This window comes from Haliotis asinina, chromosome 16, assembly GCF_037392515.1.
Source record: "Haliotis asinina isolate JCU_RB_2024 chromosome 16, JCU_Hal_asi_v2, whole genome shotgun sequence".
Classification (NCBI taxonomy): domain Eukaryota; kingdom Metazoa; phylum Mollusca; class Gastropoda; order Lepetellida; family Haliotidae; genus Haliotis; species Haliotis asinina.
The window spans coordinates 18,988,786-19,012,717 of record NC_090295.1 but is presented as its reverse complement, the minus strand read 5'-3'; the positions used below and the strand labels follow the sequence as shown (position 1 = coordinate 19,012,717).

The 23,932-nt window shown below is 39.3% G+C and overlaps 1 protein-coding gene across 2 annotated transcripts; it reads right to left on the bottom strand.

The window, feature by feature from the left end:
• Window positions 1–1,471: 1,471 nt before the first annotated feature.
• Window positions 1,472–23,750, bottom strand: LOC137268847 (ependymin-related protein 2-like). 2 transcript variants are annotated; one of them, XM_067803413.1, is made up of 6 exons: window positions 23,590–23,750; window positions 22,628–22,735; window positions 4,339–4,432; window positions 3,492–3,668; window positions 2,508–2,606; window positions 1,472–1,702 (listed from the first exon to the last, which is right to left on the bottom strand). In XM_067803413.1, the coding sequence occupies exons 1-5, from the start codon at window positions 23,719–23,721 to the stop codon at window positions 2,512–2,514; spliced, it is 606 nt and encodes a 201-aa protein (XP_067659514.1). In that variant the 5' UTR covers window positions 23,722–23,750; the 3' UTR covers window positions 1,472–1,702; window positions 2,508–2,511. The 2 variants fall into 2 exon arrangements, with proteins under 2 accessions (XP_067659514.1, XP_067659513.1); XM_067803412.1 differs by lacking the exons at window positions 22,628–22,735; window positions 23,590–23,750 and adding exons at window positions 4,767–4,874; window positions 6,554–6,713.
• Between the last annotated feature and the right edge of the window lie 182 nt (window positions 23,751–23,932).

Sequence of the window (23,932 nt, the reverse complement as noted above, 5' to 3'; positions counted from 1 at the left end):
TAAACAGTGTTTATTAAGTTGGAGATTATTGGGTTAGATAAAAATGGAAATCAAATAAAGTGAAAATAAACACAGCGAATCCTCACTATTTTAGCGAGCCACCTGATCATATAAATGTAAGAATTATATTCAACTTGTGATCAAAAGGTTTCATAGGTTCGAATGGCTGCTACTGCTTTGTACTACAAAGTGTATGCACAATAAATGAAACACCAATAAATGAAACGGGTAGTAGCGTTGGTCTAAGTCAACACTCATCATGTACCGCACGTGCCTGTTTTTAACTCTTCCAGTTACTGTGATTACGCTCTTGTAATACAAACCAAGAGTAGCGTTTTGAACTTATGATCGTCTCTTAAACAACTGTTAGCGGAAGATGAATACAATTCTGTGATCCACTTTACTCGAAGTTTTTACTTTTGTGCTTCAAGCAAAATTCAAAGGAACGTTTTCATTGTAAACAGACTAAAGCCCATAACTAAGACGTCACAGATTGTCACTGTTTGATGAGGACGTAAAATGATTCACAATGCATCTATCTCGCTGGTTACACCTGTTATGTGTTTGTTATGTGTTATGCTAACTCCATGTAGTTCTATACTGTACAATGAGATTTATATAATATCAATTCCGCACCAGACTGGCAAACTTTTTTAGCGACAGAGCTTCGTTTGGAGATTTCCAAGATTTCCAGGTTTCCGTTTGTTAGAATTCGATGTACGACAGTGCACGCTGTACGTCGTGTTGGAAAGGATCAGAAGCAGTGTAGTGTTGCAATATACAAGTGTTTACATGTATCAGATCATAATGATTAATATTTATGAATCTAGTTATATGGTTTAGTCTTAAATTAAGGACTGGTTATTGCATTACCGGTTGCACAATAGGACGGAACCTAGTCAACTGGCAACGAGATTGTTGTATTCTCAATGTTTCGACTTGTGTTACACGCTCAGGTAATTTGCTCACATGCTGATTGTTCTTGAAGATTTAGGTTCGTTGAGGTTGCACAGTGGGTAAAACGTTCCATGGTAATGACTGACCCGGGTTCGACCCCCACAAGGGTACAATCTGTGAAGCCCATTTCTGGTGTCCTCCGCCCTGGCATTTCTTGTGTGCAGGGTATTACTGCAGTTAAATGTTTACTTGAGTAGCCAGGCCTAATTAGTGATGTATACAGTGATGTAAACTTCCTTGGAGTTTGTGCCTTCTAAGTAGATGTGGAAACTGTTTAAACATATGATTGCACATAGCACCCGTGAAGATCTGCGTTAAAACTGATCTTCAGTAACTTATGCTTGTCGTATGAGGCGACTAACGAGATCAGATGGTCAGGCTCGCTGACTTGATTGACACATGCCATCGTATATCACCTGTTGATTTCGATGCTCATGCTGTTGTTCACTGGATTGTATGGCTCCGAATCTGAGACATGTAGCATTGTCGATAAGCATGAATACAAAATAAGATGCCTTTTCTTATTTTTACAGGGATGGCAAAGGGCGAAAGTAATTTCAGCTGAAAATCAGCTGGGGCTATTGAGGGCGAAATACGATAACAGGGTCCACTGTCAATCAATTTGCATTTAATTACGGATTTGCACAATAATGCCATCCCTGATAGTTTTATTGGTATAAAAAACATTGAGAATTTCATAGAGATTTGTTCACCACATATCCTGGTCTTTCTTTTCCGGAATAGTCTGAAACAGAAAGAAAATACGTAGGCCCATGTACATTCTATTTACATACTCTACCCATGTGGAAAATCAAGCCCGGTCTTCGGCGTGACGACCTAACGCATTAACCACTGGGGTAATTTTGTACGAAAGGCGTTTTTAGATTGCATCACATTCATGAGCTTAATCAAATGTACTACCATGTGCTATTATAACGGACACAACCACTCGTCTTGAAATAAAAAATATTAGTGTATGGAATTAATTCAGAAATGTTTGTCTTTGGGTCGCAAGAGTGTGGCTAATATTGAATGGGTGACAAAGAAGAAAAAACACCAACATGTTTATGCTGACTCTGCCAAAGCAGGAAAAGGAAGTACTTGATATTTATAGTACGATTGAGTGCAAAGCTTTACGCCGTATCTGCAAAATTCCAGCTACATGGTGGCTGTCTGTAATTGAGTCTGGATCCAGATGAGATAATCCAGTGATCAACAGCACAAGCATCAATCTACGCATTTGGAAAACGATGACGTCTGTCAGCCAAGTCAGTCGAACCTGACCACCGGACCGCTTCTCCTAATCATGGGTTACTGAAGACCTATTCTAATCCGAAGACCGATTCTAATTCGGTATAGTGTTAGGCATTACATTTGTGTTAGTTACAGAAATGTGAGTATATGATGTTCGTTGTTTTGTCTTCAAGTGAACCATTATTATTTTGTTTTTCACACAGTGAATGTTTGTATATTATTGAGTGATATGTTACAAGCTGGTGCTCTACACTCACAGGACTGACAAAAGCGATCCTTATTTTCAATATACTTACAGTATCAGGCACGGCAGTATGACGGAATGTCCAACATGCTGATATCTCTGATGCCTGGATAGAAGTCGTTGTATCCGAGTATGTGAAGAGAGTTTCCTCCTGGAGAGAAAGAGTACATTAGTTTGATTTATTGTTAATTGTTTAACGCTGCCCTCGGCTATATTCAAACTATGTGGCAGCGGTCTGTAAATAATCGTGACTTCACCAGACAACCCCGTGGTCACCATCATGAGCATTCGCCTCCGTATTTGGGATACTACGGCATGTGTCAAGCAAGTGACCACTTAATCTCGTTAGTCGCTTTTTACGAAAAACATAGGTCTGTGAAGACCAGTTCTAATTCAAGCCTTTATGGGTAAGGACATATTTGCTGGACCACTGTTCTAATGATAGCTCACTCACTCACTCACTCACTCACTCACTCACTCACTCACTCACTAAGTATTCCGGCCACCCACTAACTAAACTCTCCTCTCCCCCCTCACTCACTCATGCTTATGCTTATGTAAATCCGACTGGGGTCCATGCGGTTTGAAAAGTAATGTTACCCCATATGGCCTCAAGCATGGCGATCTACCTTCAGTTTCTGGCGCTCTGTAGCCCGATTTTATATTGCTCTGTTTGGAAATGATTAAGCAAGTGACACTAGTTTTAATTCATTTGATCTTGTTATGCTATTCTTCGCTGACAGCTTTCTAATAATGTATAACTACATATTTTACTGTTAAAAAAACCCACAGGTTTTTACATTCTGAATTTATTGCTTTTCAAATGTGACGCTAAATAATAACTATTATTTATCGGTAAGTCAACTGCTTAAGCGTCAGCTTGTCACGCCGAAAACCCAGGTTCGAATCCCCACATGGCTACAATGTGTGAAACCCATTTCTGGTGTCACCCGCTGTGATGTTGCTGGAATATTGCTGAAGACGGAGTAGAACTAAACAAACACACTCATTCACCCCCTAACGCTTCCATACCAACCTGCTGCGTCTGTTGAGATCGTTGTGGTGACTATTGGTATGCAGTTTTCCTTCGTCACAGTTGTCTCGATATTCTGGTGCCTCCCGTCGGGGTGGGTCCTGTTATATTCATATGACCATGAATGCAGTGCGCCTTGATCGAAGCCGTAGGCTGATCGACCGGTGTACACGGCGTCGCCTGAGAATGAACATTATTATTTAAGATAACGATAATAATGCTATATTAAGTACATGTAACTTAATATCTTGACCAAACTGTGTAGTCGAAACAGTCATTACTACCCCGAACAACCCAAGCTGTTCGTTCGGCGTTAGAAGGACAATGGTCAACGGCACCCGCCGGGTACCCATTTTCCTCGTAATGAACAGCGGCAATTTTGAAGTCAAGACAGGATGCGATCATTTCATATATGGGTGGTGTGTTGCTTGTTTGTTTGTTGTTTGACACAATATTCTAGGAAGACTTCGAAATGTAAATTATTGGTCACAAATGGATCAGCAATGTTCTTGCAATCTAAAGGAAGTCGTAAATCATTTTCATCTGTTAAGTGCATGTATATATTGACATTCTGATCATTACTACCCCGGATAACCCAAGCTGCCTGTTAGGCGCAAGAAGATTAATAGTCACATGACTTATCTCACCAAGTACCCATTTTCTGCTGAGAGGCCATCTATGCCAGGTAAAAACGTGGTTGATGGTGTAATGACACACAATCTATTCCACACGTTACACGACCGTTTTAGTGTACTCTTGAGAATTTCAAATGGGGTGTCTACTCTAAATTTTGATCAAAGGTTGTGATCTATGGACAGAACATTGAAATATATACTTTGAAATGACTCACGTGGAACACAAACGTTCTCCTGATCCTCGAATTTTCCATGAAGGGGGAATGTTGTACAAGAGCGTTTCTGCACGTCTATATTGTAAGCAATTCCCTGTAAACAAACAATATTGTTTCGAAATGTTAAATAACCAGTCTTTTTGACATAGGCCCATAGTCATCATTATCATGAAAGAAATATGTGTATGTCTTGAAATTGAAAATAAACTGTTTCGTTCTTATCCACTGGGATACCACGCTAAAGTTTATCATGAATCCATTGGTTGACACATGCCATGGTATGCCAACTGCGAAGATCAATGTTCATGCAGTTGATCCCTGGATTTCATGATCCACTTCCGATCAAAATAGATGGAATATTGTCGAGTGCGGCGTCAAACAAACAATCAATCAAGTCCAGTCGTAAAGCACATCGGTTGTCACCTCACCTTCTTGTAGTCGTAGATTACTTTCGTGGTGCCGTATAGATTCTTAAGGCGGTCGCCGGTGAGGAGGTATCGTTCGTTGGGACCGTCGTAGACCATGTAGTACAAGCCCTGAATACATGTGTCCAGGAGATGTTGTAAAATGTCATCGTAGAAATATATAAATAAAGACATTTTGTCAAAAAAGTTCATGCAAATCAAAAGGTGACCATGCCATTTCAAGAACTCCCAATTATAGTGTCGGTGCTTCAGCAATGAACAGGGGCGGGATTGTAGCATAGTGTTTAAGCGTTCGCTTGTTACACCGAAAACACAGTTTCCAATCCATGCATGGGTACAATGTGTGAAGCCTGTTTCTGCTGTCCCCAACCGTTACAATGCTGTAGTGGTGCCTAACTCAGTCTGGAACAAGATAAATATCACACCTGTTTCTAAATGTTTTAACTCTAGGCCAGATATTAACAATAAAACTGGAAAATATTAAAGAAATGATTGCTTTGTTTATTTCTCTCAGTATGGTTTGGCGTTGTACTCAGCGATATTGCAGTACGTGTGTCTGTGTGTGTTTGTGTCTGTGTCTGTGTCTGTGTGTGTGTGTGTGTGTGTGTGTGTGTGTGTGTGTGTGTGTGTGTGAACCTTTATAAATTAGTAGTGATATCAGTGTTCGAAAAAATGTAAGCGAATCCTCTTCAACCAGTGGCAAGATACAAGAAATACTAATGAAATGAAGAGAAAATAGGGAAGAATTCTCATTCGTGTAAATGAATATGTAATTTAGTGTCCTTGGGGATATCTACATCGTGTGGAAATGCTTTGCCCCAACATTTTATCAGTCAGGACGTCCATGGAACTAGTGAAGGATTTCCTTAACTTTGCCACGTGGAAGGCTGGTACAAAAAGTACATATACATATTTTACAAGAATTCAACTCTGATTCTGGTTCAGTTTCTGACATTTAAAACGTCACAGAAAAACGATGAGGTCAGAGAATCCAAACGATATTACACATACTTCTTTCAAATAGGTTCTGTGACATTTCCTTAAGTATGAAGAATTATTGTGAATCTTTGAGACATGGTGGTGCATGTGGTAGGCCCAACAATAAATCTATCAATGTTATTACCTTTAGTTTCAGGCTATCTACAGTCCGTTGTTCTGTTCAAAATTTCAACTTAGAGTTACATGCTAGTTTCATATTTTGTTTCAGTGATATGCTAGTGGTTTTGCTGTCGACACGTCTATATCATTTAAATGTATATTTCATGTATTTAGACCTTCAATTAGTCACGATATGACATGACTGAAATTCTGTCGATGTGACGTTAAATAATAACTCACTAAATCCATTATCTTGCAAGAGAGCGGGGTTGGTCTCTAGTTATTAAGGTACATCGTTACTCAAATAATTAGCTGGTATATTTCCCAGTCCTGACATTTGCTTTGATTCCATGTGGTTCATTGACTTCTTTCCTGCTATATTTAAATTCTCTGCTTCATAATGGTAAAGATGATTTCAAAATATGATGATATTATATCGCCATGCAGTGAGTGTGTGCTACATATGGTTTATGCCACTTTTAGCAACATTTCACGACGGGTACACCAAAAGTGGTCTTCACACATTTTACCCATGTGTACCCATTATGCCCGATCGATCCTGAACCTTAGGAGTGACGAGCAAGCCCTTTGACCTCTAGGCTATCCGACCGCTCATCCCCACGCAGATTCAGTTTACGAAAAGAAGAGAGTTTTTTCATAAGGAAAGGAAGATTAACAGAAGGTATACTTACACGTGTTCTTGTGGTAGAGTTGACAATAGTGACGTACTGGAATGCGTTGAAACGGGATGGAGGACAACAGGCACCGGTGCTGACAATGGCACCAGACAGGCAAGCGAGGAGTAGTACTACTTGCAGGATCATTCTGGAAGTGTTTCGTTGTAGATGTATCTGTGATAATTTGTCTGATAAACTCCTTTTCGAACCGTTTCTCTTTTATACACTCAGGGGAGCGTCACGTGATGCAGTTGTAACGCTCAGATGACACGTTTATGCTGTCTGTAAATTTACGGATTGAAAATTAAATAGACACGACAATCACGTGTTTGATTAGTTCATGCAACATTCATGTGACGAACACTACTATCACTACTGTAAGTACAACCTAGGTTCTTAAGTTCTTACGTACCAAATATCCTTTGTTTTATGTGTCTAGTGACGTGCCCGGAGTGTGTGATTGATAGTCGACACCGTAGTGTCGTATCCCAAAGGTGCTTCCCCTCACACTTATATCAAAATGACAAACTGACAAAAATCAAGGAGAAACACTCACATAAATAAATCCAAAATTCGAAACCCATTCGAGAGGGAATGTCAAAAATAGAATTTGAAGTGACTTTTCCCTTTTATTCTCCCTCGTGTATGTCTGGAATATTTACAACGCAGTTAGAGTGCACAAAGAATACTTAGAATGTAATTAGAATGTTGTAAAAGTACTTAGAATGCAGTTCCCATGTACCTCAAATGGCGGGTGATTTTTTTCCATACCAAATATATCTCGATCGAGAGTTTTGAACATGTTCACAATAAACGGGAATGTTACAAGGATTCATCCGAATAGTTAACATTATGATTACACTGTTAAAATATGGTACTTCTTGGTCCCTGTGTGGCGCTGAGGGTATGGGTACAGCAAGGACTGCTCGGGCTATAATGTGTCTAAGTGGGGTATTCAATATCATTCGTGATTAACTGCAGCGTGGTATCTCAGTGAGCTAGCACTATTAAACCGGTCGAAATCTTGGCTAGTATAAGCAGCCAGCCACACATACCCACGCATTCACATCGCCATGAGTCTGATATTTTCCAGTACGACGTTAGACCCTATTTCGCTTCACCAGTGTGTTAATAAACAAGATGCCAACTGACATAAGAGAATATTCCGTAGGATATTGGCATCTGCATAAGAGAGAAAGAAGCAATAGAAGCTTGGTAGATTAGGCCCCTTAGCTGAGTGCAGCGTAAACGTAAAAACAACGGTGGAAGCAATACTTGTTGAATACAGACAGACAATCAAACTTTAATTGTTCTTTAAATGAGCAAATACGATTTTGATGTAAAGTAAAGACTTGTCAGAAGTCCACACGACGCATTTTAGAGAACTATGTTTGCAAAGTACGTTTTATCCCAAAGTCTTGACAATCGCGATTTGAAAGAATTTGTGATGTATATCAAAGGCATGTCATTCATTTCCAACAAAAGACTTTTAAGAGAAATGGATATGTTAATCAAAACCTAAACCAGGTGCAAAATGTAAAACGTGTTAAATATGTTTCTGTTTTTATCGCTACCTTTCCACATTGAAATTCAGCCAGGTATAGAACAAGTGTGTGTGGTGAAATTTACATTCCACATGTGCAGCTCGCACACCTGACTGTTCTACCAACAAGTTGTCCCCATCTTAAAACATACGCCGAAAAGTGACAACAAAATACTGATCGTTTGTTAATAAACAACGTTTTGAATCGAGTGTCCAATTCATTAAACTTGGTCTGTCGATTTCATGCGACTGTGGAAAATGAGGGTTATTAGATTTTGTGTTAGTGAGCAGTTCATCTGTCTAAAATGAAATCAAACGGATTCCTTCCAAACGTGCATCCAATGGTTCACTCCCATAGAAGTACACCTCGTGTGAACTACATCACAAATTATCAACTGGGAGTAATTAGGGATTAATTTTCTGAGTAGAGGCATGTAACGGGCTTGTCTCACTGGTCAAAAACACCTACAGAGCGCAGTTCTTTCCAAATTGGACGTCTCAAGTTGATTCAAGTTCTAAGGGGGATTACTATATATATTTCAAAACCCAACCAATCTTAGAAAACTATCTTCTTCTTCCAAAAACTATATACTACCCTATTTTGAAGTTTAGAACATTTAACCATAATTTGCCAGATGAGACTGGCCGATGGTTGGGCATTCCACGTGAAGATCGACAGTGTCCGTTTTGTGTATCAAACGCTGTTGGAGATGAGTTTCGCTATTTGTTCAGATGTGAAGCTTTTCTCCAACTGCAAGAACAATCTCTGAACACAAAATACCCAGAATTCCCAAATGTGTCAATTCATAAAAAGCTCTTGTCTACCACCAGCATAAAGCGACCTTAAAGGCCTTTCTAAATTACTGAAATAACGCATTTAAAAAATGAAATCGCTATCTTACATCTTACTACCATGTATGATGCTGTCTTGTATGTTATGTAAATGTATTGTATTTTTATCTCATGAGAATAAGCAGTTCTGAGCTCTGAGAGTTCTGGCACAGAGCATCAGGTCTTTCACAAGAGTTATATGCTTAAAATTAGAACTGTACAATAGCTTCATACATTCTAACTGACTAGAAAGTTAAGATGGAAGGGGCGTAGTGCATTTAGTGAATAGTCTTGTATTTATATACCCGTGAATGTTCCGGGGTAGAGTAGGCCTTTAGCAAGCCATGCTTGCCTTAAAAGACGACTATGCTTGTCGTAAAAGGCTTCTGACGGGATAGGGTGTTCTGGTTCGATGACTTGATTGACGCATGTCATCGGTTCCCAAATGCATTCCAGGTCAGTTTTATGTCTTGTTTTACGAAGTCATGTGTTTTAAAGAATAAGAAAAAAGTTGGTTTTCAACGCTAAAAGGGCGATCTTAATATTTTTATCGGTCAAAGATGTAAAGTTACCACACAAAAGTAAATTTTATTTTTAACCATAAACCCTTCAAAAATTGACAAACGTAAAATACTTTTACCATTTAGAAGGAATCTTTTATAGGTTTCTATTCCCCCCTACTTTACAAAAATCCGTAAAACAAGACCTCTGTGTTAGTGTTAGTGTTAGTGTTAGTGTTAGTGTGTTGGTTTGTGTGTGTTAGTGCTAATTTATTTCTGTGTGTTAGTGTGTTTGAGTGTGTAGTACTCTCTGTGTGTGTATTAGTGTGTCATGCCGTTTCTTACGGGTTCATTGAACCCCAGTCGGCATGAAAGTATCCGTGCGTGTTTGTGTGTGTGTGTGTGTGTGTGTGTGTGTGTGTGTGTGTGTGTGTGTGTGTGAATGTGAATCTTGTAACATGTGTAGAAATATCGTTTCCATTCATGAAGAGCTTTACCTGGGACTTTCATACATTGATTCCATAAAGCAATGTCAAGGTCTTTAATGTTGTCATTTGGCACTCCTCCAAGTAGAAAACTAATCAGCACATTATCATCATCATCATCGTCATCATCATTCCAGACACTCAGAAGAAAGGTTGTAACATCCAGTAGATCAATAAGAATTGAAAGTACATTCTCTGTTACATTCCGTTTGTGGACATAAAGAGACATAAATATTCTACAATATCATAAGTAGATGTGCCACACACGCATTCTGTAGCTTGTACAGCAAAGGTACTTAAACGGATACGATAGGATATGTCATAGAAATAATCTGAATCATTAAGAACTATTAACTAAAGATTGTTACCAGCAGCTGGATTGCGTAAGAGAGAATACCTGTGGTTTAGTTCAGAGGTAACGACATTTGCTTCAAACTTTCAGACTTTATCTTTTACAAGATAGGACCAATTTAGTAAGAAATGCAGATGAGATACGATTACATATTCGGTAACATCATATTTACAGGCAAGATACAACATATAGTGCAAAGGAAAGGATTTGCATACTGTCATTAAAATCATGTTGAGCTAATCTACAGGGAAGAACCCGTTTGAAAATGAAACTAACGTCAGTGTTAAATGTGAAGCGGTCTTCCCAGGAACAATGATCAATATACGCACGAAGTGATACAAGTCAAAGACAATCTCTGGTAATGAATAGGTGCGTTTAGAGAACCCTTGTAATTTTTCACAAAAGTCATTTTGCAAGCATATAGTGTTCGTTAGTTGGTAACTCACACCACATATTACAAGCAAAAATACCACAGGGAAGTTTCATGCTTTCCTATGTGCGTACAACATGGATAGGGTTATGGCTCGTGGTCCATGTTCCCTCAACCTGCTCCGCTCAGTTTGTCCCGATATCCTCCTCAGTCCTGGTATCCTGGCTGCTGTGGCCTCACCTGTAGTTGTACGATCGCGTAAATGAAGGACCCGTATGTAGCGATCCTGGGCTGGCGTATTGACTCGTGGTCTAAACAGCACGCCTATTTTTGAATAGTATATCTATAGGAATGAGTTATTTAGTTAGGATAGTATTGTATTCTTCTTATATATGGTCGGGCCAAGGAACGTTGTCTCTGCCCTGAGACAGAAAGGTAAACCTCAGGTTCTTCTTGACAGTTCTGTTACCAGAAGAATGTCACAATGTCACAAGAGAGGCTAATCAATATCTTGCTGTGGCAAGTGCACAACTGTTGGAGATAACCTGGGAAATATCTCCGTGCCCTGTCATCCCCCATCAAACTAGTTCTACAAGGACCAAATTGAACCCTTGGGATAAAAAGAAAGTCAATTATGAGATATCTGTAGACGAACCATCTCCACAAACACTAAAATACACACACGCACTCACACAAACACACACACACACACACACACACGCACGCACGCACGGATACTTTCATGCCGACTGGGGTTCAATGACCCCGTAAGAAACGGCATGACACATCACACTGTCACATCAAACCATTATTTTGGACCAATCAAGCTCATGTTTCAGTACCACAAACTAGTTTCATCCCCTTTCTATTTTAATTACAAAACCCCTTCATTTCGGATCACTTTCATTACTGGTCAGATCATTTTTCAGTTGACCTAACAATTACCACCATGAATACACGACAAATTGCAATGTTTCTTCAACAAGGACAGTGTTACTGACTAGATGAAAATGAAAGTGCTCGCTGCCCATGATACAAAACGAACCATATCCACATATATCCCAAAGGATTCAGTTTGAATAACCACGCCTCTCATCAACATGAACAACACTGGATAGCTATTTGGGTCCCAGATTCGAAACATACAGAAGCTTTTTGACAGTTTGGCAAGAAGGGCTGAGTATTATCCAAGGACATTCCACGCAATACTACAAAGGAATGGTGCGTCTTTCCAACATAGTATACACATGCATCAAAGTCAAAACCAGTAAAACCTGTAGACTGCATGTTTTGTTTCATGTGATGATGAAAGCCAGAGGACATTCACTGAATGATATTTTTATTCGTTTTACTTTCAACCCAAGGTTAAACGCTGTGAAATATGATTCACTTATAGTGGTCCTCCTCCTTAAGACATATCACATCAAAGTGAAATAAATGTACAGACTGTGCTCATCTATATGAAGGGCCATGGGGGAAATCTACCTTCATTTCGCCGTGGAGCCGTGTCAGTGACATTTGATCTGCAACCTGAGAGTCAATATTCAACTGGAACAACAAAATGAACAGGAGATACTGGAGACCCTAAGATTTTTTAAATTTTTATTTCGATTCCACCACCCTAAGGAATGTGCCAACATTACTAATTGCAGGCCAAGCGCTATCCCAAAATCTCTATACTAATGTGGATGATTATGTCATCAATTACGAAAAGCAAGGGGTCAAGATGGCTCTATTCGCCTTCAACAAACACGTTTTTTTCTCCCAGCGCCCACCCAACAAGTCGTTCAACAGGATAAAGGCAGGTTGAAGAGAGAAAGTGTAGTCTATAGCTAAAAGAGATTTTAGCTACAACCGAGACAAAAGGCTAAAGGTGCCTTTAGTCGTAGGACTCCCGACTTGTGAACATGCATCCCTTTCCCGTATGCTCTGAACAATTATGCTTGGGCTCATGACTAGTCCGGTCAAATTCGAACAAAACATTCAGGAGAAGATCTCCAGGAGCAGCAACAACAGCAACAGTAGCAACATGTGGGTGATGAATTTAAACTGTTACACCCATTTACCCTGATTGTCTCAGGGCCGACCTCCTGTAGGAAAACCTACTTCATGAAGCAACTTCTAGAATGGATGAACATTAAACCTTATGTTGAACGTATTATGTGGCTCTACAAACGATGGCATCCCTTGTATAACGTCAGTTAAACCCATGTTATATACCTATGTTGAATTTCATCAAAGCATTCCTTCCAAGCTGGAAAAGGAGGCGTTTCTGGACCTCAGCATCCTGAATGTGGTAGTGTCAACAGCCAGCAAAAACTGATCTGTGTATGGAATTAAGTCATCTTCGTAATCTCTCAGTGACTGTCTTGAACCAAAACTTGCATGACAGTGAAGGTCATACACATCGAAGGAACTGTCATTACCGGTTTCTGTTCAGTAACCCTGAGGATCAACAACCCATCACGACTTTGGCGAGACAGATGTATCCAGTTAACACACATCATTTCATACGTGTGGAGAAGAACACCTCTCAACCATGCCATCTTATGATGACTGTGGTCTTTTGTTTCAAGATCCTCCTGATTTGCAAAAACCTCAGAAGAAACTGGTATCTCGAAAAGGTTTTAGGGGGTCCACCAGGGATGCACCAAGTGAAAAGTGGAATGAAGACACCACATTCTCCCTTATGTCAGCACCCCGTCTTCTGCTGGACTGTGCAATAACCACAACTTACAGAATTATTTACATGATAAGGAGTGCCCAGAGATGGATAAAAGTAATGACGGAAAGATGACTGTCCTCTTACATAACACCGTTACTTTCAATAACAACAAAACACATCCATGATCAACAATGGGACAAGCTGCTTAGCAAGCACGGCCGAGTTTATTTTCATGTCACAATCTGTTCATAATCCCACTGACAATTCTTTCACCCAATCAAGGTATTATACGTGTTTATCATAACGAAACAGTTCGTTGGTGAAGCACAACACGTAAAACTAGAGCTAAACTTCCATGACGATAACTCTGGAACAGTGTTCCCCCAACGTATGCCACAATAATAACCTGTACTGGAGGGTCTACAGCAAACTATGTTCACCTTAGATATGTGGTACTTTACATCTGTACATGCGTTGGGATACACCATACCTTACGATATATCTTGATAATGTCGTTCAAACAGGGCAATATGCTATGATCAACAATAGTAATGAGTAAATGAAGTGTTTTGTAATATGTATTCCTCTCTCACATAGCATTATACAGCCACAAAACAAAAATTTCAAAATAACTATATTATAATGGCTCTTCAGCCTCCAAGGCATATGCAATTAGTGATGGATATATCACCCTGTATGAATATATCTCATCTCAAGTATTATAAAGGCTCTTCAGCCAGCAACATATTTAGAACATCACAAATGTTAATGCATGAATAACATGATGGCTCTTAGCCTAACATATATACAAATATATTGTTAGTCATTCATTTCCAAACACGGTGAGGAGTATTATGAAGCCTCTTCAGACAAACATATATACAAATATATTGTAATTTATTTAATTCCAAACTTGAATAGAAGCATTATAATGGCTCTTCAGCCTACCACATATACATATGTATTGTGATTAATTTATTTTAATGTATGAATAAAAGTTTTATCACTGCTCTTCAGCTCAACAATTGTATACGATGTGCAAATTCGCTTCATTTCAACATACAAACTTGTAAGTTTTACCATGGCTGTCCAGTCGAGATGCAGCCATAACAGATTCGCATTTTACATGTATCATCATAGTAAACAACGCCTGCAACATATGAACATAGTTTCATTATGAAATGCAAACCTGTTGAGGAAATGGAAAAAAAAATCATTTTGTAAAGTGTCCGTGATACACTTGAGAGAGAATGGCTAATTTAAATTGAGTAACCCTTATATACCCTTAACTGCGCCACACCATGTGCAGCTACCTCTCGTTACACACCGTTAGGAGAAACCAATTTCCTACCAATTCATCCTTCAAACGTAGGAAATATAATATCTGGAAGAACAAGGTATACGACAAGTGCATTCACGTGTCTATGAGCGGAATAAAGACCAATTGAATGAAAGTGGCTGTACATGAAACGAGGCTTAAAACAAAACATGAACAAACATCTGGAGCATGTTGAAAGAGACGTTTGTTCGATTACTTATCTGTAGCATGTGCAGTGGGGTCCAAAGACACATGAATTGCAAGTCTCGAGGGATGTGTTTGATGATGTGTTTTCAAAACTTTACAAACACAAGCCTTGGCTACAGCACCTCATTGGTGATGATGATGATGATGATGATGATGATGATGATGTTACCGACAGTGAAGGACAGGACGATGATAAGGACAATAACACATTGTAATACTGACAACATGTACAGTAGACTATTTGCATGCTCCTATCCTGTAGTTCCAGTCATTTGAAGCCAATAAGAAAGATGAAATCAGCATATCTGTCTTGTTTTCATGTCCTGTACCCACCTTTAGCCACAATAAACTGTGTGCCTAGTGAATGTTGTATGATCCCCAGGGAGTTGGCTGAACTCCATTGAACATGAGAGCATGAATGCAGGAAGGACCATAGTTGTAATAATAATATACAGCAATGCGTTGCCGGACACTTTAACGCCTCATTCATGATATTAGTTTAGAAAGACCTATAGAGGCACACGTACAAAATCAAGTGAACTGAACCCGTATATTTACACACTTGTGTGCAGGTTAGAACAGACAAATGTTTGATATATAAGATATATGATCCCAAACAAACCTATTTAAATTGCAAAGGAGCCCATGGCAGACTGTATGGTTCAGAGAACGTGAGACAGACTCATGTTAGAGTAGAACAGAAGGAGATATATTACACCTTGGCTGAGTAAGCCCTTCGGTGCAGGCTTTGAGGTTTTTCTCCACGTGCGACAGAAAAGGTTACTGAGTATGGAAAAATGTAAACATTGTGTAAAATGTATTTAGTGACAACCTCAACTCATTGTCACAGAGATTTATATATTACCACTCTCAAACCGACCACTTGTCTACCACACCGCCCACTGAATTAGAGAAAATTCATACCGAAACACCGAGTATCTTTATGCTCAGAGAATAACCTACTTTTCGGCCGATGCGAAGTTACTGGTGTGAAAGTGAAAGTAGACACCACAAACATGTCTGGTTACACCGAATTCCGATTCCTTGTTTCATAAGAAAATGGTATTTACAAATGAATTTTCATTTTAACCTTTAATAACACCGTGTTTCTATTTTAATGGCCAGATGAGTAGTCTGTTTGCAGGGAAAACGTTTCGATGAATTTCCCTTTAACATAATGCACACAAGTGGGGTGCAAATTTTGGGAGTTATCCTGAAAGTAATACTTACAAGTACATTTCGACATTTATGTATAAGCGGCTGGAGAGAATGCACTATGCAGTACTGTTGGTTACAACGAAGCTAAACTGGGGGAAAACAACTGCAAACCTTATGCAGATTAATTGCATGAGGATGATTCATGATTCATGCATGTGCAAATATCGTGCATGGGAACTGCTACGTTTTGGTGAAATTTTTTAAAAAGAAATTGCCATTTTTCACCAAGTTTAATCATTTGTTGGACGCATGACAATAATCGTGTCAACGTACTGCGTCCTACGTAGGTGATAATAAGTCCTTCGTAGGAGATAGTAAGTCCTACGTAGGAGATACTAAGGTGGCCCTAATACTCTTCCGTAGATTCGTAACCGCACCCCAATAGAGCGCATTGCATTAACGGTCACCAGGGCTTCTATTTACAGATACCAAGTGAAAATTGAAGAAAACTTTTTCAGTGATTACATGACCTTAATCCACACATTTTATGATTTCTTCCTAATTCATACTTTTCAGACGGCGGAATAGCCAGAGTAACCTAGTGCCCCAAAGGAACTGTAAGCTGCAAAGCGTTACATACAAGCAATACAAACAAGTCCGCTAATGATCACACACAATTCATTCGGGGAGTGGTTTTATAAAAAGGGCTACGTCAAAGGCAATGCCAGCACTAGGACGCCGCATAAGTTGACATTAAGAGTTTCGGCGACGTCGATCCTACCGCAGCACGGTGATCCTTCATCAGAACGCATCAGCTTTAAGTCTGACTCTTCAAAACCGACATCGTCAGTCGGTATGGGCCAGGCGAGTGGCAGATGCGTGTTCATCTACGAAAGAAGGTTTCAGTAACAGTTTGGCAGCCGGGATCGTGTTTACAGACAAGTAGGTGAACGTTTAGCTCCGAACTGCGTTGACGTCTGTCAAGTAGCACTATGGTGTGGGCAGTGATCTGAGGCAATCTAAAAATGGATCTTTTGATTATTCCTGGCAACATGAATGATCGAAGATATAGGTATAAAGTTTTGTAATGAGTTGTGTTGTCATTTATCCAGCAGCAATCGCGTGGCATTGTCTAAGAACACAATACAACAAAGCCTCATGCAGCAAGACTGACAAACAACTTTCTGCATAGTGCTTATATGGTTGTTTTGCAGTAGACAGCATGTTCTTTTGACATTAATCCTATGGAATACCTATGGTACTACCAGAATCGACAAAGCAGAAAACTACCACCTCCACCTGTCAACGCTCAAGAACTCCTTCAGTAATGGCGACGAACCGGTTCTAACGTCATTCGTCGTCTTACGTCAAGTTCAGACTGTGTGTGTGTTTGTCAGTGTTAGTGGAATGGTACATATTCTGTAGAACTGAATGCTCTATCGAAATTAAACGCTCTATTCTTTCTAACTGGCATTAGTGTAAATAACTGGAACACCGTATGATCATGAAACACCAGGACTAATGTGTAATCTTTGTAGAGTTTAGAGGATACATGTTGTCTGAATCGTAGAGTAAGATAATTGCGATGATGCTTCTATATTTGGTACTGCCATCGTTGCTGGAATTAACAAACGAATTTAAAAGGTGAGTTTTCACCGTATTGGGTGATCCATGATTTTGGCGTGAAATTGCGGAGGTAGATGTTTTCGATGATTCGTGGCGTATAACTTTTGAAATAATGATCCGATTGTGACCATTTATAGCTTATTTTGTAGTGAAATCATCTGGCTTTCGATCTATTGGCCTCGACACCTTAAAAGTATGTGACATGTAACTTTGATCGATGAGGGGCATGTTTCTTCGTTATATCCCATTCCTTTTATGTAGTACTAGGGTAGGGTCTATACACCTTTTGAACGACGTTTCTGAGCGGTACAAGCCCCTGTGAACCCCCTTACACCCGTTTAGGGTGCAAAAATATATTTTGCAATTTCTAAAAAGAACTAGACAAATATTTTGAAAACTACATTCAATTATGTTCATTCTAACCTAACGGCAAAGCTTTGATAATAAACAGTGTTTATTAAGTTGGAGATTATTGGGTTAAACAAAAATGGAAATAAAAAAAAGTGAAAATAAACACTGCGAATCTTCACAATTTTAGCTAGCCAACTGAAAATATAAATGTAAGAATTATATTCAACTTGTGGTCAACAAGTTTCATAGGTTGGAATGGCTGCTACTGCTTTGTACTACAAAGGGTATGCACAATAAATGAAACACCAATAAAAGAAATGTTTAGTAGCGTTGGTCTAAGTCAACACTCATCATGTACCGCACGTACCTGTTTTTAACTGTTCCAGTTACTGTGATTACGCTCTTGTAATACAAACCAAGAATAGCGATTTGAACTTATGATCGTCTCTTAAACAACTGTTAGCGGAAGATGAATACAATTCTGTGATCCACTTTACTCGAAGTTTTTACTTTTGTGCTTCAAGTAAAATTCATCGGAACGTTTTCATTGTAAACAGACTAAAGCCCATAACTAAGACGTCACAGATTGTCACTGTTTGATGAGGACGTAAAATGATTCACAATGCATCTGTCTCGCTGGTTACACCTGTTATGTGTTTGTTGTGTGTTACGCTTACTCAGTGTAGTTCTATACTGCACAATGAGATTTATATAATGCCATTTCCGCACCAGACTGCCAAACGTTTCTAGTGACAGAGCTTCGTTATGAGATTTCCAAGATTTCCAGGTTTCCGTTTGAAAGACTTCTCTGTACGACAGTACATGCTGTACAACGTGTTTGAAAGGATCAGAAGGAGTGTAGTGTTGCAATATACAAGTGCTTACATGTTTCAGATCATAATAATTAATATTTATGAATCCAGTTATCTGAATTAGTCTAAAATTATTATTGCATTACTGGTTGCGAAATAGGACGGAACCTAGTCAACTGGCAACGAGATTGTTGTATTCTCAATGTTTTGACTTGTGTTACACGCTCAGGTAATTTATTCACATGCTAATTGTTCTTGAAGAGTTAGGTTCGCTGGGGTTGTACACTGCTAAAGTGTTCGATGGTAATGTTCCATCCCCCACAAGTGTGCAACTTGTGAAGCCCATTTCTGGTATCCTCCGCCCTGGCATTGCTTAAATATTGCTAAAAGTGGCGTAAAACTAAACTTTCTCACTCACTCTTGAAGATTTAGGTGTGCAGGGTATTACTTTTAAATTAGTTAAATGTTTCCTTGAGTAGCCAGGCCTAATTAGTGATGCATACAGTGATGTAAACTTCCTTGGAGTTTGTGTCTTCTAAGTAGAAGTGGAAATTGTTCAAACACATGATTGCACATAGTCCCCGTGAAGATCCGCGTTAAAACTGATCTTCAATAACTTATGCTTGTCGTATGAGGCGACTAACGGGATCAGATGGTCAGGCTCGCTGACTTGATTGACACATGCCATCGTATATCACCTGTTGATTTCGATGCTCATGCTGTTGTTCACTTGATTGCATGGTTTCGAATCTGAGACATGTAGCATTGTCGATAAGTATGAATACAAAATAAGATGCCTTTTCGTATTTTTACAGGGATGGCAAGGGGTGAAAGTAATTTCAGCTGAAAATCAGCTGTGGGTATGGAGGGCCATATACGATAACAAGGTCAAGGGTCAATTAATTTGCTTTTAAATCTACGGATTTGCACAATAATGCCATCCCTGATAGTTTTATTGGTATAAAAAACATAGAGATTTTCATAGAGATTTGTGCACGACAGATCCTGGTCTTTCTTTTCCGGAATATTCTGAAACAGAAAAAAATACGTAGGCTCATGTACATTCTAGTTACATACTGTACCCATATGGAAAATCGAGTCCGGGTGTTTGGCGTGAAGACCGAACACATTAACCACTGGGGTATTTTTGTACGAAAGGCGTTTTTAGGTGTTAAAATGTATCACATTCATGAGCTTAATCAAATGTACTACCATGTGCTTTTATAACGGACACAACCACTCGTCTTGAAATAAAAATATTATAATTAGTGTATGGAATTAATTTACAAATGTTTGTCTTTGCGTCGAAAGAGTGTGTTTAATATTGAATGGGTGACAAAGAAAAAGAATATGTTTATGTTGACTCTGCCATAGCATGAAAAGGAAGTATTTGATACTTATAGTGCGACAGAGTGCAAAGCTTTACGCCGTATCTGCAAAATTCCAGCTACATGGTGGCTGTCTGTAATCGGGTCTGGACCAAACAATCCAGTGATCAACACTTCTCATAATCATGGGTTACTGAAGACCTATTCTAATCCGAAGACCAATTTTAATCCGGTATAGTATTTGGTATTACATTTGTGTTAGTTACAGAAGTGTGAGTATATGATGTTCGGGGTTTTTTTTGTCTACAAGTGATCCACTGTTATTTTGTTTTTCACACAGTGAATGTTTGTATGCATTTTCTTGAGTGATATGTTAGTATCTGGTGCACTGGACTTAGAGGACTGACAAAAGTGATCGTTATTTTCGGTATACTTACAGTATCAGGCACGGCAGTATGACGGAATTTCCAACATGCTGATATCTCTGATGCCTGGATAGAAGTCGTTGTATCCGAGTATGTGAAGAGAGTTTCCTCCTGGAGAGAAAGTATATATTAGTTTGATTTTTTGTTTATTGTTTAACGCCGCTCTCAGCTATATTCAAACTATGTGGCAGCGGTCTGTAAATAATCGTGACTTCACCAGACAATCTCGTGGTCAACATCATGAGCATCCGCGTCCGTATTTGGAATACGACGGCATGTGTCAAGCAACTGAGTGATATTGACCACATAATCTCGTTAGTCGCCTATTACGACAACATAGGTCAGTGAAGACCAATTGTAACCCGAACCTTTATGGGTAAGGACATATTTGCTGGACCACTGTTCTAATGATAGTTCACTCACTCACTCACTCACTCACTAAGTATTGCGGTCACCCACTCAGTCAAACTCTCCTCTTCCCCCTCACTCACCCATACTACCGAAAGTGCTTATGCAAATCCAGCTGGGGTCCATGCAGGTTGAAAAAGTAATGTTAGCCCGTATGTCGTCAAGCATGGTGATCTACCCTCAGTTTCTGGCGATCTAAAGCCCGATTGTATATTGCTTTGTTTGGAAATGGTTAAGCAAGTGACACCAGTTTTAATTAATTTAATCTTGTCATACTATTTTTCGCTTACAACTTTATATTAATGTAAAACGACATATTTTACTGTTCATCGACGACAGATTTTTACACTCTCAATTTATTGCTTTTAAAATGTTGCAATGTGACGCTAAATATTAACTACTATCGGTAAGTCAACTGGTTGTTACGCCGAAAACCCAGGTTTGAATCCCCACATGGCTACAGTGTGTGAAACCCATTTCTGGTGTCACCCGCCGTGATGTTGCTGGAATATTGCTAAAAGCGGGGTAAAATTAATCACACTCACACACTTATTCACTCCTAACTCTCCATACTAACCTGCTGCGTCTGTGGAGATCGTTGTGGTGATTATTGGTATGCAGTCTCCCTTCGTCACAGTTGTCACGACATTCTGGTGCGCCCCGTCGGGATGGGTCCTGTTGTACTCCTAGGACCATGAAGGGAGCGCGCCTTGATCGAAGCCATATGCTGAACGACTGGTGTACACAGCGTCGCCTGTGATTGAACATTATTATTTAAGATAAAGATAATAATCCTATATTGAGTAAATGTAACTTAATATCTTGACCAAAGTGTGTAGTCAAAACAGTCATTATTACCCCGAATAACCCAAGCTCTCCGTTCGCCGTTAGAAGGACAATGGTCAGCGGCAATTTTGAACTCAAGACAGGATGGCTTGTTTGTTGTTTGTTTGTTGTTTGACACAATATTCTAGGAAGACTCCGAAATGTAAATTATTGGTCACAAATGGATCAGCAATGTTCTTGCAATCTAAAGGAAGTCGTAAATCATTTTCATCTGTTAAGTGCATGTATATATTTACATTCTGATCATTACTACCCTGGATAACGCAAGCTGCCTGTGAGGCGCAAGAAGATTAATAGTCACATGACTTATCTCACAGAACATTGGACAGAACATTGAAATATATACTTTGAAATGACTTACGTGGAACACAAACACTCTCCTGATCCTCGAATTTTCCATGAAGGGGGAGTGTTGTACAAGAGCGTTTCTGCACGTCTATGTTGTAAGCAATTCCCTGTAAACAAACAATATTGTTTCGAAATGTTAAACAAAGAGTGTTTTGGACATAGGCTCATAGTCATAATTATCATCAAAGAGAGACGTGTATGTCTTGAAATTGAAAATAATTAAGAGAATAATCTTAACCCTTAAAACAAAGGAACGAAAGAAGGTTACATAAAAGTAAATTAAACTGTTTCGTTCTTATCCACTGGGATACCATGATGCAGTTTACAATGGATCCAGTCTCACAGATGTGGTTGACACATGCCATGGTATCCCAGCTGCGAAGATCAATGTTCATGCAGTTGATCACTGGATTCCATGATCCACTTCCGATCAAAATAGATAGAAAATTTTCGAGTGCGGCGTCAAACAAACAATCAATCAAGTCCAGTCGTAAAGCACATCATTTGTCCCCTCACCTTCTTGTAGTCGTAGATTACTTTCGTGGTGCCGTATAAATTCTTAAGGCGGTCGCCGGTGAGGAGGTATCGTTCGTTGGGACCGTCATAGACCATGTAATACAAGCCCTGAAAACATGTGTCCAGGAGATTTTTGAAATATCATCGTAGAAATATATAAATAAAGAAATTTTGTGAACATCAAAAGGTGGCCATGACATTTCAAGAACTGTAATGCTGTAATAGTACCTAACACAGTCTGGAGCAAGATAAATGCCACACCTGTTTCTAAATGTTTTAACTCTTAGGCCAGACATTAACAATAACACTGGAAAATATTAAAGGAATTTTTCTGTGATCCTTTATTTATTTCTCTCTGTATATTTCACATTGTACTCAACCAAATTGAACTACGTGTGTGTGTGTGTGTGTGTGTGTGTGTGTGTGTGTGTGTGTGTGTGTGTGTGTGTGTGATTGTCGGTACAGTGGCCGATTTCCGAAAGATACCCTGACGTTATAACAATAACAATTAAAACAATACCAATTCATGCGCTATACTGCAAGACAACAAGTATTCAGATCCCACTCCTCTCTGTTAAGAATGCGGCCACTTTGTCGGTCAACGAGTGTGCCAAAACATGACAAATCAAAAGATCCTTTCCTGCTATATTTAAATTTTCTGCTTCATAATGGTAAAGATGATTTCAAAATACAATGACATTATATCGTAATGCCAGTGAGTGTGTGCTACGTATGGTTTTATGCCACTTTTAACAAAATTTCACGACTTGTACACTAAGGTGGTCTTCACACATTTTACCCACGTGTACCCATTATGCCCGATCGAACCTGGGCCTTAGGAGTGACGAGCTAGCTCTTTAACCTCTAGGCTATTGGATCGCCCATCCCCATGCAGATTTATGTTTACGAAAAGAAGAGAGTTTCTCCATAAGCCAAGGAAGATTAACAGAAGCTATACTTACACGTATTCTTGTGGTAGAGTTGACAATGGTGACGTACTGGAATGCGTTGAAACGGGATGGAGGACAACAGACACCGGTGCTGGCAATGGCACCAGACAGACAAGCGAGGAGTAGTACTACTTGCAGGATCATTCTGGAAGTGTTTCGTTGTAGATGTATCTGTGACAATTTCTCTGATAAACTCCTTTTCGAACCGTTTCTCTTTTATACACTCCGGAGAGCGTCACGTGATGCAGTTGTAACGCTCAGATGACACGTTTATGCAGTCTGTAAATTTACGGAATGAAAATTAAAACTACTATCTTTACTGTAAGTACAACATTCTAGGTTCTTATGTTCTTAC

What these genes read in the sequence shown, in the direction of transcription:
- LOC137268847 (XM_067803413.1), bottom strand. Translation starts at nt 23,721, where the DNA reads ATGATCCTGCAAGTAGTACTACTCCTCGCTTGTCTGTCTGGTGCCATT. An exon ending in ACTCTACCACAAGAATACGT is followed by an intron (nt 22,736 to 23,589) that starts GTAAGTATAGCT and finishes ACATGTTTTCAG; the next exon opens with GGCTTGTATTACATGGTCTA. An exon ending in GGAGAACGTTTGTGTTCCAC is followed by an intron (nt 3,669 to 4,338) that starts GTGAGTCATTTC and finishes GTTCATTCTCAG; the next exon opens with GCGACGCCGTGTACACCGGT.